This window comes from Chelonia mydas, chromosome 1, assembly GCF_015237465.2.
Source record: "Chelonia mydas isolate rCheMyd1 chromosome 1, rCheMyd1.pri.v2, whole genome shotgun sequence".
Classification (NCBI taxonomy): domain Eukaryota; kingdom Metazoa; phylum Chordata; order Testudines; family Cheloniidae; genus Chelonia; species Chelonia mydas.
In genome coordinates, this window is record NC_057849.1 from 196,702,962 (window position 1) to 196,720,619 (window position 17,658).

Consider the following 17,658-nt stretch of genomic DNA (forward strand, 5'->3'; position numbering starts at 1 on the left):
TTATTAAACAATTAGGTCAAATATAAGTTTTAAAGATGCAAAAGGAAAGCCTTATGCAGCTGCTAGTGAGTGTTTAGAGAACCAGGATTTGATATGTTAAGATCTTGTCTACACTTGCAGCGCTGCAGCGGCTCAGCTGCGCTGATGCTACCTATGCTGACAGGAGAGCTTCTCCCATCTGTGTAGGTATTCCACCTCCCTGAGTGGCGGTAGCTATGTCAACAGGAGAAGACCTCCTATCAACATAGCACTGTCTACACTGGGGTGTGTGGATTTTCCTCACCCATGAGTGACATAGTTATACCAACGTAAGTGGTAGTGTAGACCAATCTTCAGTTTCATCTTAAAGTGAGTCCAGTGTAATTTGTTTTCCAACTGAAAGAAATGTCATTGTTACTTTTTCTCACTTAGAGTTTAAAAAGTGAGAGTAAATATTACTTGCAAAAGTGAAAATGTTATTGTTTCTGACAGTTTTTTAAGTAACTTTTTTTTTGTTTCCACACTTTTTTAGAGGAAACGGTGTGGTTGAAAAGTTGGGCATTTTCTCACAATTTCTAAATGAAAAATTTTGAATACACTTAAAAATTGTGTGTTCCTGAAATTTTTCATTTAGAGACTGTTTTTTTGAAAAATGAGAAATTGTCTCAACATTTTCCCATGGAATGATTTTCAGTGAAACCCCATTTCTAATTAAGGATCTTTGATGAAAATTTCAACTAGCTCAACTCAAAAGCATCTTTTAGAACTTCAGAGTGGCGATGGACAGATTTTCAATGGGAACAAACACCATGAAATATCTAAAAATTTGTTTCAGAAATAACAGAAATAGAAGTATTTAAAAAGTGTACTTGTGTTCCATGAAATGTTTAACAAAGTATTGAGCTCTTCACATTGAGCTAAACACCGCTGCTTTGTTTGGATGTCTAATTTAAAGACTGAAGAGCACTGACCACACAATATTTGGGAATCTTGCGTCACACGTATTTCAATCTCTTGTATCAATAAGTACTGGTGCAGACCTCTCTAGATTGCCTGGAGGTGCTGCCTATTTTAAGTTTATGTCACATGTTGAAATAAATGCACAATACATTTATTTTAATGGAATATCAGTATAAAGAAAATGTTATGGTCACGTAGTTAAGCACTCACTTTAATAATTTGGTCAGCACTAGCATATTACATACTTTATTTTCAACTACCCCGACAACCTTCCTGAGGGGTCATGCAAGGGATGACACAGTTGGCTATGAAGCTAGCTTTACCCAAAACTTGAGTGACCTGTATATGCCAGCACAGTTTTTCAATATTCCTCTCTGATGTAATTCTTAATCTATAGTAAACGCAGTTTACTATTGTAACTCCTAATAATGAGACTCATTAAAATGAGTCAGACTATGAGAGAGTTGTTTATCCTTCTGACAAGGGGACATAGTGCTCTTAAATCAAGAAAGAAATGAGAATGGTGAACTGTGAAGGAATCATTTATTGCTTTGGCTGTAAATGTGTGATGTGAATTGATCCAGGGAAGCAGTGGAATAAGGGGGAGTGGCTAGTCTTTATAAAGATTACTTCTGAGAACTGTTCTCACCCTAAAAATAGCTAAAGGGATTTCTCATGTAAAAAGAACAGTAGATGCTGGATGGGAGCAGTATTGTCAAATGAAAATAAGGAATAAAACTAATGGTGGTTATTGCATTTCCCCCCCCCCCTCCAGAAACTGATATGGTCAGAAGCTGCATCAGTTTTTCCCTCTCTGATCAATTTGCGGAGAAGTACATGGAGCCTGGGAACCACAATAGTGGTAGTGACCTGAACCGGACCTGTAAGTGCCTTTCACCTCTGGTAGGTAGATGTGGGGGATAAAGGAGGATGGGAAAGAAAAGAAAAGAGGACATTTTCATTTCCAGATTGAATCATTAGTGAGAGAATAAGGAGAGAAGTAACTATTTTGATCTGCCCACCTCAGCTAATGCTTCATATAATAACCCTGGGTATTAGTCATGACTTGAAGGCAAGGGTACGTGATTTGTTTGTTTGCTTTAGGAAAGGATTAATTCAGAGAACAGTGTTGTGGGAAAACTCAGTAAGTGAACACACATTCAAGTTCCTCCCTCTCTTTTCACAGGAGGCAGTGGTCCTTTCTAGCTCAGGTTGGAGGTCCCTGATGGAGTAGTGTATGGGAATGAACATAGATGGGCAGGGAGAATGTCAGACACTGACATGTCTTTAACATATCTGTGGATGTGTCTCTCTCTTATACACAGATCTTTGGCGTTTGCAGTTTCTCCTGCCCTTCGTCAGCCTAGGGCTGATGTGCTTTGGGGCTTTGATTGGTCTTTGTGCTTGTGCCTGTCGCAGCCTCTATCCTGCCATTGCCATAGGAGTCCTACATTTCCTTGCAGGTGGGTCCTGTTATGTGCTCCAGCCCTCTTCCTCTTCTTGCAGTATGACTTCCCTGACCATGTCAGCCAGGGCATCTATACTGTAAGCTGATTGTCATGTACTGTTTATTCCCCAGGTCTGTGTACGCTGGGCTCAGTCAGCTGCTACGTAGCTGGAATTGAGCTGCTCCACAAGAAGCTGCACCCACCTGATGATGTGCAGGGTGAATTTGGCTGGTCCTTCTGCCTGGCTTGTGTCTCTGCTCCTTTACAGTTTATGGCAGCTGCCCTCTTCATCTGGGCAGCCCGCACCAACAGGAAGGAATTCATGCTCTTGAAAGCATACCGTGTAGCATAAATAGGACACTTCATTCATGGCCAGTTGCTGCTTCACAGTATTTTGTTTCAATATCATAGGCCTTTTTCCAGTCGTACCCCATCCTTCTTTTGGACAGGTATCTGCTCCATGCGCTGTGTGCTTCTTGCCAGTTGAGTTTCAGCGGTCTGCAGGTTTTGAAGACAAAGGCCTCTGGGCCAAATTACCAAACTTGAACAGCTTTCTCTTGCCAGAAGTCTGCAGAATTTTAACAGACTTTTACTGTATAATTTTTTAAAAAAACTTTTATTTGTTTGTGGAAGTAGTCTTAAGAGTTCATCCCCTTTTTTTAATTATACTACCCTAACTGGACACTCACATCTAAATCTGCTTTGAAAAAACAGGAGAGGCATTGTGGGGCAGAGGATGAATAGGAGAAGAATGAGAGAACTGCAGAGTGTGAGTAATAGAGAATTGAGCACTACATGTTATGAGATCCCAGCAGGTGATGCACTCTAAGAGCACCAAGCAGAGATGGATGTGCAGAATTGTGTGTAGAAATGTTATAGCTACATCTGTGTTGTAATTTGCTTTGTTTCTTTCTCTCTCTCACTCTCATTAGTTTCTCCTCTCAGCCTTTTATGACCAGACTGATGTGATTGGGGCATTCAGCTGTAGCTTTTGTGCCTGCTCTAAAATCGGGCCCTTCCTTTACTCTGTTGAAGGGGCAGGCCTCATGCAAGGTTTGGATTTTTAATTTGGTTAACGTGTGTATGTATGTGTATATATATAAATAAATCTAACTTTTTGTAAAGCTTATTTATTTGCCCCGTGTAGCACACAACAGGTTTTTTTAAAATGTGTTGCTTGTTTCCCACCTTGCCCCACACCTGTTTAAAACACTCAAATAAACCAGAGTAAAGGCTCAGAAATTTTATCAGAGTTGTTGTGAATTTGATTGAAAAAGGGAATGGCCTGAGACAGATTAATATAATATTGTCTGGTCACTGTTGTTCATAGTGCTCAAGTATGAGAGAGGGATGACCAGTTTCTATACAAAACCTTTTTCCCTTTGCCTTAGGGACTCTTTAATGGAGGAAGAGAGTGGGGTGGGTTTGTTTTTTAAAATCACTTAATTTTAAGGGTGCCTGTTCATCGTCTCATCTTTGAGTGAGATGTGGAAAAACCTTAGTTCCCAGTTAGCTCATCCCGTATACAAATCTGCCCTTCAGCTGCTCAGAGTCCATCCAGCTTTTCGTTGTACGTCTTGGAGGAAAACAAGCCCAACATTCAGAGAGTAAATAATTCTGTTCCCAGTTGGTTAACAAGTTTTAAACCCCTTACTTTCTTGCTGCTGGTTTGATAAAAGAAACATCTCATTGAGAGTGAATTGAGTTGTAACAACTTTCTGAACAAGAGTACCCATCAGGGTTGCATTTGCTGACTCAGCGAACCACACGGAACCTGATTCTCCTGTCTCTCTCACCTGTGTAAATCTACAGTAATTCCATTTCAGTAGAGTTGCTCTGGATTTACACTGGTGTATCTGATAGCAGCAGAATTTAGCTCCTGTACCTTTGCTGGGCAGACAGAATCTTGCTATTACTCTTTTTGCAACTGTCAAAGTATGAAGAGATGAAGTTATTTTCTGTTCGTTAGAAGAAAGCACTTCAGCAGAAGAAAGTATAGTATGTAAACATGTTTACACTGATACATCCTGCTGCTTAAAACTGGCATCTGCTGAGTAGCAGTGTGTGTCAGCTTCCACCCTTTTGGAATTAATCACAGTTGTGTCTACTCAAACCAAATTACTGTGTAACGGGATAAATTAAAAAAAATAAAAATGACAGTTGGAAGGACATACTGATCATGTGCAATACCTTATTATACTGTGATACACCAATATCAAACCAAGTGCTAAGGAGTGCCTGTATATAACTGTGTATACTTCAGCATCCATACTTCTATCCAAAGGTACCATACACCCAGCATGAGTGTTCACCATGGAGTTGAGAAATGGACAGAGCAGGCTTTGGAATTCTGCCAGCCCTCGCTAAGGATAGTATCAATTTCCAAAGCCTCTTGCAGCAATAAGGTTAACACATAGTACTCACAGTGCTTCATGGGTGCTAATAGAACAGCCATTATGGGATATTGAACTAAAAATCTGTGATATAGTCGCCAAGTTAGTGCTGTGTTGTAAATTTGGTGCTCTGATCCTTGCACCTGTGGGGGTAGTGATTTATTATCAGTGCAGGGAGCTTTACAAAATGAAAGAAGTCAGATATGTCTGTGATAGCAGAAAGCGACAATCAGCCTAAAGCCAACAGCTGAAATGTCAGCTGCTCCATAAAAGAGAAATTAGCACCCTGTTGTTTCGTAGTTCCTTTCCCTCTGTTCTGAAAAGGTCTAGAATGGTGATGCCTCCTTCCTTCCCCAAAATGTCCCAACAGAGCCAATATCTACTCCAAGAGAGCGATGAATTCTTCTGTGCAGAGCTAAGAGTAACCAGGGAGCTTCTAGTTGCTAGTTTCTGACCTGATCTGTGTTTTTCAGACATGTTAGTTTCCTGGGTGGGGTGATCTTTTTCCTGGTTGTTTCCTTCCCCTTTCCTCTTAAAAGCTAAGGCATTTGAACCCTCACCTGGACATTTGTCTGCTTGGGTCAAAAGGAAAGAAGATGCTGCTATTCTCCCCCACTGAAAAGGCAGAGGAGCTGCTATTGCCTAGAAGTCTCTACCAAGTCCTCTCTGCTCTTACTTAATAAATGGTTGGTACTGTAGCTCTCAGCTTTCCTGTATCAGGTCCGGGGCAGTGCAGTTTACAGGCAAGCTAGCTTTTTTGTTTCAATCAGATGATTGTCAAGGTTCTGGATCCTTGATCCTCTTTCAGCCTAAACCATGGGACCCTTCTCTCTTTTTGGAGCCACCTTTTTTTTAACCCCTGAAGTGTAAATCTGTAGTTGTTTCTCAAATGCTGGAGCACTCTTTCTTTTTTTCCCCTTTTTCTTTTTTGACACTTTGTTGGGGGTGTCCACCCCACACAAGTCCTGAATGGGTAAATTAGGCCAATTAACCTATAAGCTGCACCTAGAGGAAAGCCAAGGAGTGCTAAGGCCTAATTGGCTGAGGAAGTCCAGCTGGGGGAGGAGCTGAGCCAGATTTATAAAGCCAGGAAGCTGGCAACAGAAAAGGGCTACAGGGAAGTAGTCTGCAGTCACTCCCTGGGAGAAGGGAAGTGTGGTTGGGGCTACAGAGGCAGGTAGCCTCCAGTTACTCCCTGGGAGGTGGGAGCTTGGGCTGGCAAACCCAGAGGAGTGGGGAGAGCCAGAAGATATAGAAGCAGCTCAGGGAAGGGTAGCAAGGTTCAGGAGGGATCAGATGATGGTTGACTAGCATCCCTGAGCTGGAACCCTGAGTAGAGGGCAGGCCTGGGTTCTGCTACCAGCCACTCAGGGAGTGGCACCTGTGGCAGTGAATGGGAAGGTTGCCTAAGACTGCTGGCAAGAAGAGACTTTGACTCACCCCCGGAAAGGGAAACAACATAGCGACCTGGCCGGAGGCCTGAGTCACAAAGAGGAGGCTGCAGTTCCTGGAACTAGAGTGGAGAAGCAATGGAGTGCTGGATGGTGTTGGCCTGGCAGAGCTTATCCCCAGAACCACAACAAGGCAGTACCATTTACCAGTGAGTAGAGCCCTCTGTCACACACTCATTACTGGGGCCCTACAAATTCATGGTCCATCTTGCTCAATTTTACGGTCATAGGATTTTAAAAATTGTAAATTTCATTATTTCAGCTATTTAAATCTGAACTTTCAGTGTTGTAATTTTAGGGGTCCTGACCCAAAAAGGTGTTATGGGGAGGGCCACATCAGGGTTCCGAAACTGTATGGAGGGCCGGGTAGGGAAGGCTCTGCCTCCCCAAACAGCCTGCCCCCTATCTGCCCCCTCCGAACCCCGGACCCATCCAACCCCCCTGCCCCCTGACAGGCCCCCAGGACTCCCACACCTATCCAACCGCTCTCTGTCCCCTGACCGCCCCCCAGAACCTCCACCCCATCCAACCGCCCTCTGGCCCCTGATTGCCTCCCGGGACCCCCTGCCCCTTATCCAACCTCCCTGCCCCCTTACCATGCGGCTCACAGCACCAGGACTGGCAGCCGTAAGTAGTACACCATAAATAGCCCATTCCTACAGAGAGCAATTTAATACACTACACAGGTGGTTCTCACAGTTGTGCTGCCCAGCAGGAGCTCGTAGCCCCGCTGCCCAGAGCACTGGCGGCACAGCGAGATGAGGCTGTGGGGGGAGGGTCCGGGAGCTCAAGGGCAGGGCAGGATGGTCCTGCGGGCCAGATGTGGCCCACGGGCCACAGTTTGCCCACCTCTGACTTAAATCCTACTTTTCATACTTAATGAAATCACTTTTGTTTATTAATAAACCCAGAGTAAGTGAGTAATACCTGCAGGAGCAAACAGCTGTGCATACCTGTCTATCAGTGTTATAGAGGGCGGACAATTTATGTGTTTACCCTGTATAAGCTTTACACCAAGTAAAACGGATTTATTTGGGGTTGGGATCCCATTGGGAGCGGGATGCTGGAGACAGATGACCTGCTGAGCAGTTTTTGGTTAAAGTCTGCAGCTTTGGAGGCGTGGACCCGACCTGGGTCTGTGTTGAGTCCGACCTGCTAGCCTGCTGCAACAAGGCAGGGTTCTGGAGTCCCAAGCTGGCAGGGGCGGGGCTGTGGCCGAGCAGGGGTGGGAAGAGGTGGGGCGAGGCAGGGTGGAGGGGGCGGGAGCAGCTTTCCTGGGCACTGCTGTGCGCAGCCCACGAGGGGCTGGCTCAGCTGCCTGCAGGATCGGGCTGGCCGCTGGAGCAGCACGCACCTGCATAGGGCACCAAGAAATTTACGGCAATTTGGTGCCCCAAATTTCCTGGTGCCCTACACAGCTGCCTAGTTTCCATATGGGTAGGAACGGCCCTGTTCATACCCCCAATGTTTTTCTGTTACAAAATATCTTCTTCTCAATTGCTAACTCTTTGAACTCTGGGCTTCTTTGCCTGTCAGCACAGAGAAACCACTAGGAATACAGAATTGCAAGGCGTTAGCAGAGACCTGCACAGAGCAGGGAAGTGGTTAAAATAGACCGCAGCATTTAAAAGCAATGTTTCCCCTTCAGTGAAATAAACATAAAGAGGGGCACTCAGTGCTGCAGGTGAGAATTAATCTTTATTAATGCAGTCATGCAGAAATTCCCAATCAGTGTTATAGGAGAGAGTGCCAAAAACACCCAAAGCAGAAGAATCTGTAGATCGCAGATAACTCACAAAAATCTAGAGACCAAGAACGTAAAAATCTTGAGAACAAACTCTGTCCTGGTCTTTGATTCTTCTCTATCATGACTTCATTATTTATCTATGGCAATAATGGAGAGAAACCAAAATGTATTTAAGATTCAGTAAAGAATAGTGAAGTTATTCCTTGGGGAAATCTATGGGAATTACCAGCTGCCTGTCAGCTTCTAAGCACACACTTACAGGTCCTTTTGTCAGTGAAATAAATCATTCTTAACAGGGAAGCTCATCTTCTAATCTACCACAGAATGTATCAATCATCGGAGACAAATTGGAAAAAATAAGGCACTGCACCTTAATTGGTAATATGGGATAAACCAGTGGAGATCTGATCATTCATACCCTTTTAAGAAATTAGTATTTGAATATGGAGGAGATCTCTGGATCATCAGGTCCATCTCTCTGCTAAGGTTTCCCACAGGTCATTTTCTTGTGTTTTGTACCATCTAAGTGTAGATGTCCCAGAGGCATTCACCTTTAGCTTTCCATTTCTGAATTTCATCCTATTCTCTTTAAAGTTTAAAGACCATACAATCTCAGTGTGAGACCAGCAATGGCCATTCCCCTCCTCGTCAGTTTTTATATACTATATTTGTCTGGCACATCTAACACCAAGTTATACATCGACTCACAATCTGGTTTACCATACTGAGGGCAGGTCTACACTAGAAGCTGTGCATTGGCGCAGCAGCACCGCGGTAGCGCATCTGGTGAAGATGCTCTATGCCAACGGAAGAGCGTCTCCCACTGACATAGCACCGGTGTGGACAGCGCTTAGGTCGCTGTCACTTGCATCGCTCAGGGGTGTCTTTTTCACACCCCTGAGGGACGTAAATTAGATTGAATTAAGTGGTAGTGTAGACCTGCCCTTGGTCAATTCTGTGATTTAGAACAATGAGTGTTGAAATGAGCGTCCTTTAGTATTATGTGAACACATCTGACACCTGTTATTTATCATGACAATCTGAAATGAACATCAATGACTTACTGTCTTTACGTTTCAGATTCTCTATCTCCTTATATGTGTGTGTTCCCTGCTAGTGTGATTTGTATATTTCAGCAGATAAAGATAATGTTCCCTTTAATCTACTCATTCTTTTCTCTGTTGAAATAACTGCAACTTGGAGTAACATTTGCTCTTATTATTATTTCAATTACTGTGGAACCTAGGAGCCCTAGTCATGGACCAGGACTCTATTGTGCTAGGTGCTGTACAAACAGAACAAAAAGGTGGTCCCTTCCCCAAGAAGCTTACAATAAAACAAGAGCTCTTGAGTTTTTATAGTAAGGCTCCCAATAGCGGGTGGGGGAAACTAGGATCAGAAGTTGTTCTTAGGCATTGTCACAAAACCCTCTTACTGCAAAATTGTTACTTCTTCCTCTATTTTTAAACTGGAGCTTTCAAAACCCCTAACGTACATTTCTGCATCAGTACTAGCCTTGGTGGGAAATAACCTCTGTAATTATATAGCTGTGCAGACACCACATGTGTGGCAATGAGAGCCACATGATAAGTACAATTTATCCCATGGCTCTGCAGTTTATCAGGAAAATTTTTTTACCAACTTTCTTTCTTTCTTCTCTACCTGTTTTAAATGTTGTGTTATATTAAATGGATGTAGAATATTGCCCCGTGTATCGTACTGTTTGCAAAAAAGATAAACTCTCACTGTATTTTGTATCATTTTATTTACAAAGGAAAAAAACCCTTAATATATTTTCTAACAAACCAATCTTTACAAATCTATGACTAAACAGTAAACCTATTTTAAAAGTATTTGAAATAGTCACCTAAAGAACAAGATTGATTGTAGTGTATTCTTTTGGAATCCTTTAGTGGCTGGGGTCTGCCACAGCATATGTGGTGTTGGGTATTGTGCACATCTTGCTGCTGTAGAGCCCATTGGAACCAGACACAATAACCCTGAGCTCTGGCAAGCACCTAAAGCACTGAGTGACACTGAAAATCACAACTGTCAAGGAGCCTTTCTGTGCCTCTTATCTCCCACAGCTGTCTGTATCCTTAATATTAACCTTCTTCTCTGTTAGCAGTATCCTATATATTTGAAATAGACCTTCTTGTGTGATGGGCAGAAAATTTATGATCTATTAACATGGATCCCAGTCTGAGACCATTCACCAGTTATGATTTTACCTTTACTAGCTCTGGGCTTAAAGGGTTAAACCATAGAGTTGCTAAACCCTCCCATTCTGAGAATCAGAATCCCTGGGTTAGGGAAGGAGAGAGTGGATGTCACGCTGGAGGGAGCTTCCTGTGCCTGCCCAGCTGCCTGTACCGGGGGGGAGGGATAGCTCAGCTCAGTGGGTTGAGCATTGGCCTGCTAAACCCAGGATTTTGAGTTCAATCCTTGAGGGGGCCATTCTATGTGACAGTTGCCTGTCCCCTGGAACCTGGTGTCTGAGCCTTATGTCTACACTGTAGCTGGAGCAGGTGTGATTTACCATGAGTGCTGGTGGCAGCTGGTGTCCACCAGGGGATGGATCCCTGTCTCTGATGGAAACAGTCTGCTGTGCACAGACCACAAGGAAATCGCTGCACCCACTCCCGGTGTGCTGACAGTAGGAGCGGTGAGTCTGGGCGAGGGAGCAAAAGGAGAAGGGAAACTAGCCAGCAGCCTAGGAGGGGAGGGGAGGTCTGTCAGCTTCAGCCACATCGGGGGTAGCACAGGGGGAGGAGTGAAGTGTTTCTGCTGCAGCCCAGCAGGGACCGCAGCCCTCCAAAACAGCACATGGAGGGGTCTGTGTAGCTACAGGCCACTACCAGCCAGCCAGCACAGAGACAGCTTGTGGCGAGGTGGGGGTAATCCAGGGCTTGTAAAGCAGAGGAAGCTGTGGGTCTGGGCTGAGATGCCATGACAGAGCTGTGAGGGGAACCAGGCCAGCTTGTCTAGCCTCCAACCCAAGAAGCGGGGTATTCCCTCCCAGACCTAATGCTCTCCTTGCTGTAATGAGCACCAAAAAATAAAATAAGACAGTCAAGCAGGGAGACAGTGTAGGCTTGGTCTATGCTACAGAATTTCCTCCCATTTGAAGGCAGTTGTGAACAATCACAATAGCTGACCAGTCAATGTAGACCAGGATCAATCACACTGAGCATTACATCAGCTAACCATAATTACGGCCAGACCAGATTGTGTTCTTCATCTTGCAGCTGACCATGATTGAACTCCAGGTCTAAGCCCAGTTAGCCTATGTCGTGCTGGACACAGTTTTTCTTGGTCCACACAGATCACATAGTCATGTTCAGACTCGTGCTAGCTAACTTGGTTTTTCCCATGCAAGTTCAACCACAGTAACATTTTGTAGTGAAGTCAAGCCCTGGGAGGGCATTTTCTACCTTGAGTGGGTACGGGCAGCTAACATTACAGGCTTGGAGGAATGTGTAGGTGAGTTGCCGTGGGACCTTTCTATATTGACTGGGTTTCCTGGTTAATCCTCCAAGAGTCACCTCTTGCTTCTAGAAGTTTACCTGCACAAATAAAAATGCAAGGGCAGTGGCTAATAAGTTTACACTGACCTTGATTTAGTCATTGATGAAATCTACAATTTAATCATTGAGAAGACTTGACATTTATTACAGAGACTTGGCTGGATGATACTGGGGGGGGCTGGCTGGTAGGAGTGTGGGCAGTGGGGCAGTAGTTGCTCACCAGTGCTCAGCTGGTGCTGCATATCGGCTGTTTGCTGTTTAGTTTCAGGGAAGCATCCTTTCTAGAGGCTGCAGAACCATTTCCTCAGCCCCTTGAAATGGTGTTTTTTACCTTCTGGAGCTGAGCACTGCACGGTTGGGGGGGATGTACAGAGGACTCCCTTAAACCTACGATTCCCTGGTTAATGGACTTCTTGTCTGGCCTGCTTTTGGAGTCACTGTCATTTATTACCCTGAGTAATTTTAATGGTGTGGACAATGACTCTACAAGTGAGATGGTTTGGGCTGTTTCCATCAGTATCTGGGTAAAATTCAGCTCCATTTTCCCTTCCCCCAGAACTGGAGGGCAAAGTTTCTGCTTTCCACATATCTCTCCGGAGTTGTTGCACTATGCTGCTTTTTGCAGGCAATGAGCTTAATTATATTTTGATGTGTTATTTTCTTTAAAATCTGTATTTATGTGCACCAAGGGGTTGTGATAGATGCACTGAAAAATAAATTCATCCAATAAATAAACCTCTGGTTTGTGTAAAGGTTTTCAGTCTCTGGAGTGTCACTCACAGGTCCATAAATGATCAAGGCATCCTAGATGTTATCAGCTGCAGGATGTGACTGGAAGTGTTGACCCAACTATGGGACACTAAGGTATAAATCCAGAGGTTGGGATCTGCACCACTTCACTGTTGACCCCTTTTTCCAGATTATTTATTAATATATTGAATAGCAAAGTTTGCAGAAGATACAAAATTATTCAAGATAGTTAAGTCCAAAGCAGACTGCAAAGAGTTACAAAGAGAGCTTACAAAACTGGGTGACTGGGCAACACAATGGCAGATGAAATTTAGTTTTGCAAAGTAATGCACATTGGAAAACATAATCCCAACTATACATGTAACGTGAAGGGGTCTAAATTAGCTGTTACCACTCCAGAAAGATCTTGGAGTCACTGTGGAGAGTTCTTTGAAAACATTGGCTCAAGGTGCTGTGACAGTCAAAAAAGCCAACAGAATGTTAGGAACCATTAAGAAAGGGATAGATAATAAGACAAGAAATATCATAATGCCACTATAAAAATCCATGGTACGCCCACACCTTGAATACTATGTGCAGTTCTGCTTGCCCTATCTCAAAAAAGATAAATTTAGAATTGGAAAAGGAACAGAGCAGGACAACAAAAATGATTAGGGGTATGGAACAGATCCCATTTTAGAAAAGATTAAAAGGATTGAGACTGTTCAGCTTGGAGAAGAGATGACTAAGGGGGGATATGATGGAGGTCCATAAAATCATAAATGGTGTGGAGCAGGTGAATAAGGATGTGTTATTTACCCCTTCACATAATAGAAGAACTAGGGGTCACCTAATGAAATTAATAGGCAGCAGGTTTAAACAAACAAAATGAAATTCTTCTTCACATAATGCACAGTCATTATGGAACTCATTGCCAGGGGATGTTGTGAAGGCCAAAAGTACAACTGGGATCAAAAAAGAATTAAATACGTTCATGGAGAATAGGTCCACCAGTGACTATTAGCCAAGATGGTCAGGGATGCAGCCCCATGCTCTGGGTGTCCCTAAGCTTCTGACTGCCAGAAGCTGGGACTGGATGACGGGATGGATCACTTGATAATTGCCCTGTTCTCTTCATTCCCTCTAAAGCATCTGGCACTGGCTGCTATCAGAAGACAGAATACTGGGCTACATGGACCATTGGTCAGACCCAGTATGGCCGTTCTATTATTCTTATGTTCTTATTCTCCACCTGGTATATGACTGAGGTATGGAGAGGTGATGACGAGAACACAGACTGAAGCTCGAATAAGGCAATCTCCCAGAAAATGATAGTGGCCACAAAGCATACGCTGAGCTTCCAGCCACAGGCTCTTCCAGAGCCGATGGGACAACCTAAAATAAATGTGGAGGAGCAAGGTGAGGTAGGCCCTGGCCCAAGAGAGGAATGGAAGTGAAAAGAAAAAGCAGCCCCTGCACTCCATTCTGGGACACTCAGGGAATTACTGAGATGACTGGCACCACAGCATGACGAGAACGAGCAGCAGCAGGGGGAAATAGCACAGCATCAGTGGCAGGCCCAAAGGAGCCCTCCTCAAGCTGTACCAGCACTGGCATCCCCACCTGTCTGGGAAAAACTGAAGCTGTTTACGAAAACAACAGAGAGTGATAGTCAGGCTCATCTCACTTCCTTCAGATGAGTGGCTGAAGCCTGCCACTGGCCTAGAGGACATTCCCACTTGTCCCATAACTAAATGGAAAAGCCCTAGAGGCCTATAGCAGCCGGGATGCCAGAGAGGCAGATTAGTGTGATAAGGGGAAGGAAGCTAATCCTCCAGTGGTACGACATCAGCACAGAGACATACCGCCAGCACCGTAGGCAATTCTGCTATCAGGAGGCCAAAGGACCCACAGAGGTTTACAGCCGATTCCAGGAACTTTCCCATCAGTGGCTGACGGCAAAGATCCACACGAAGTAGCTCCTGGCAATCCTGCCTGAGCAAATGCAGATCTGAGTCCAGGAACAATTTCCAGGGAACAGCAGCAAGGCAGCAGCCCTAGTGGAAGATTTTCAGCTAGTCCGTCAAGCATCCAAGAGACTCAGGCAACAGGTAAAAAAACCATTAACCCTGATTGCTCAAATGAGGATGACGAGGAGGGTGTGTGAGATAGGGTCCTACTCTGTGGGAATTGTGGGGAGATGAGGGTATAGTGCCCATTTTTGTGTTGTTTTATTGGTTAGCAAATACTTTATAAACTGATAGGCTGCCATCTTCTGGCCAACTGAACTGTTGCTCCCCATTGCAATCAGGCAAGGTGCCCTTCCCTTTCTCTGCCTCTCCATTTCCTTTACTCAGATGCTTTTCTCTGTCCTCTCCCTCACCTTCTATGCCCTAAAATCTCTCTTTTTTCTGTTCTCCTGTCCTTTTTCTTTCCCCCTCATCCTTAGCTTCCACCTGTAAAACAAACCCACAAGTATCTGGAAGCACCATGTGCCTTTGGAGCATTAGGAATACCATTCACGTGGCCCAGATGCTGCTGTCTCTGGTAGCTGGGCATTTCTCAGAGGAAAAGGGGGCTCATTTGGATGAGCGACCCTGGAACCTCTTTGGTGACATAATGCAAGAGAATTTTGAGATTCTGGTCTCCCTAGGTAAAGATGATTCATTTTTTTTCCTCATTTTTTAGCAGCAGTTGATGGTCTCTGACATACCTGAGCATATTCAGTTCAGCGTCCTTTCATTGTCTCCAATAATTCTTAGAAGATCAGCCAGTAGAATTCCCAGAACCTGCATGGGAGGCCGTCACCCCCATACATCCTCCTACTTGAAAGGAGATTTTCAGCAGAAAGATGGTGGGTCGGGTTTTCAAAAGAGCCTAGAGGAGTTAGGCACCCAACCCAAATCCCACTGAAATTGGGTACTGATTGTCCCAACTCAATTCCCAAGTCTTTTTCAGATAGGGAGAATGGTTGTGTTTAGGGGTCCATGCTTACATGCATGCAGACATAGAATCATTTTCTTCCCACTTTCCCCACCCTTGGCCCAGGGTCATTGTCCCTGGCAGTGGCTCTGGTCTCTCTGCATTTTAGAAATCGGCGAGTGACCTGAACCAAACAGTTTTCATCCCCATAGAGTTTTAATGAACCTTTCCCCATCCATTTGGATTACACCTCCTCCAGCAAAAAGAAAGACATGAAGTTAAAAATACTCTTTACAGCAAATTTTCTATGAAATACTTAACCCATGATATCACCTACTCTCTTTCCTGTGAGCAGGGTTTCTAACTCCTAAAACTAATGTGATCTCCTGGGTAGAACAAGGGAAAGAACCACATGTTGCTGACCCCCAGAGCCCCAAGGAAAGGAAGATACTGAGAGGTACCTACAGTGGTGAGGAATAAGTTGAACCAATCGAGATACCAACCCTGTGGATTTAAGAAGATTTCCAACAAAGCTTAATGTTCTCCCTCAATTGACTATGGAGACAGGCTAGCCTCTTCACAGCAAAGGGTGTAGTTAGCTTTACATTAGAAGCCTGATTATCTCCCTCAAATCTTCACCAGAAAACCCATCTGTGCAAAGATTCACATGATTCAACTCATGATGGGGTAGAATTTGTCAGGAAAGCCTACAGCAAATCAGACAATGTGCCTATGAGATACAAGTGTTAAAAAAAAAAAAAAAAAAAAAGGGAGGGGGGGGGGAGAGACCTCAACTTGTGTAAGTCACAGTAGCTCCATTGATGTCAATGAAGCTACAACAATTTACACCAGCCAAGTATCTGGCCCAGTGTGTGTTTTATTTATATCGACTTTCCTAATGTTTCTGGTTTATCATCTCTCAACAATTTGAGGTGTTTTGTTGTGTTGGCATCAGTGAGGCCTGGCAACCTTGACTACCTTTGAAATGGGAGTGTTCTTGGTTAGTTTCCTGGCCCAGATTCTCAAAGGTATTTATTTAGGCTCTGCTGAACTCAAATGGGAGTTAGGTGCCCAAGTACCTTTGAGGACCTGGGCCTTAGCACTTGGTCCTGCTCCTACTGAAGTGAATGGCAAAACGTTCATTGACTTCAACGAGTGTGGAACTAGGTCTTTCATTGTTAAAAGTTGTCTTAGGGGGAACACGAGGGGATGGTGTCATGTGGAGAAATGGAGTTGGCAGCCAGGACAAGAACCCCAAGAGTTAATCCCTATGAAATGTAAAAATCCCTGCACAGCTTGCAGACTCCAAAGGGACTCCTGTCACTGATCAATTCATAACATTTTTTATAAATGGAAGGAAACTCCCAATGTACTTTAAAGTGGAGTTAAGGTTGAAGATAAGTAATAGTAATTTAAGGGGAAAATATCTTATAGGAACAGTAGTAGCAGATTCACATAGCTATGATGTATCCCGGGTTGCATGTAGAATGGACCTTTATCTTGAACAGTCCCTTGCAAGTCTTCTTTCTTCAGCAAGAGTCAGTGTGGGAGAATTTGGGCTTTTTAAATTCCTCAGTATTACATCTTCCAACCTCTTTCATGATCAGCCTGGTGCCCTACTTCCGTCAACCTCAGTGCTGTAAACCTTCTGTAAAAGCATACCTTCTCCTGTATGTTGGACATGACCCCACCACTGCAGCTGTCTTGTTCTCTATTGGTGCAAGATTGCAAGTTGCTGGGATCGTCTAAGTATCTCCTTGTTGGTGACAAAATCAAACTGACAAGCATTAAGAATACACCATAACTTCTGACACTGAGTACTGTCCAGTTTCCTCTCCTCTGCTCTTTTTTTTAACAACCATGTTTGTGATCCATACAACAGGGTTGTCATCAATACCTCACTGAATACTCATATCTCAGTTATCACATACACACATCTTGCCACCCAAACAGGTCTTTGAAGATGCTGAAATGTCATTGATGCAAGACTGAGCTGATGTGTGACTTCTTTGGTTATAGAACCTCCTGCTGCAACTGACTGCCCAGATAGATAAACCCTACACATGTCTGGAGTGTGGGAAAAGCTTCAGCATGAGCTCCAAGCTCATCAGGCATCGAGGAATCCACACAGGAGAGAAACCCTACCTGTGTCCTAACTGTGGGAAAAGCTTCAGCCAGAGCTCGTACCTTGTTCAGCATCAGAGGGCTCACTTGGGCCAGAAAGCCTACAAGTGTCATGACTGTGAGAAAAGCTTCAGGAACAGCTCAAAACTCATTAGGCATCAGAGGAGCCACAGAGGAGAGAAACCGTACAAATGTCCAGAATGTGGGAAGAGCTTTAGTCAGAGCTCAGACCTTATTAAACATCAGAAGATCCACAGGGGAGAAAAGCCCTATACCTGTTTGGAATGTGGGAAAAGTTTTAGCCAGAGCTCCCACATTAGTAGACACCAGAGAACCCACCTGAAAAGGAAACCCTAACACATAGAATGTGGGGAGAGG

General features: G+C 44.2%; 1 protein-coding gene across 5 annotated transcripts in view; it reads left to right on the forward strand.

Annotated features, from left to right (window-relative positions):
- CLDND1 (claudin domain containing 1) overlaps positions 1-3,516 on the forward strand; it is a 32,037-nt gene extending 28,521 nt beyond the window's left edge. For all 5 annotated transcript variants that reach the window (XM_043538657.1, XM_043538656.1, XM_037908968.2 and 2 more), the window contains 3 exons: positions 1,715-1,822; positions 2,265-2,402; positions 2,519-3,516. In XM_043538657.1, coding sequence (XP_043394592.1) covers positions 1,715-1,822; positions 2,265-2,402; positions 2,519-2,739 — 467 coding nt within the window. In that variant the 3' untranslated portion in view covers positions 2,740-3,516. The remainder of the gene's footprint in view (positions 1-1,714; positions 1,823-2,264; positions 2,403-2,518) is intronic.
- Positions 3,517-17,658: the final 14,142 nt, after the last annotated feature.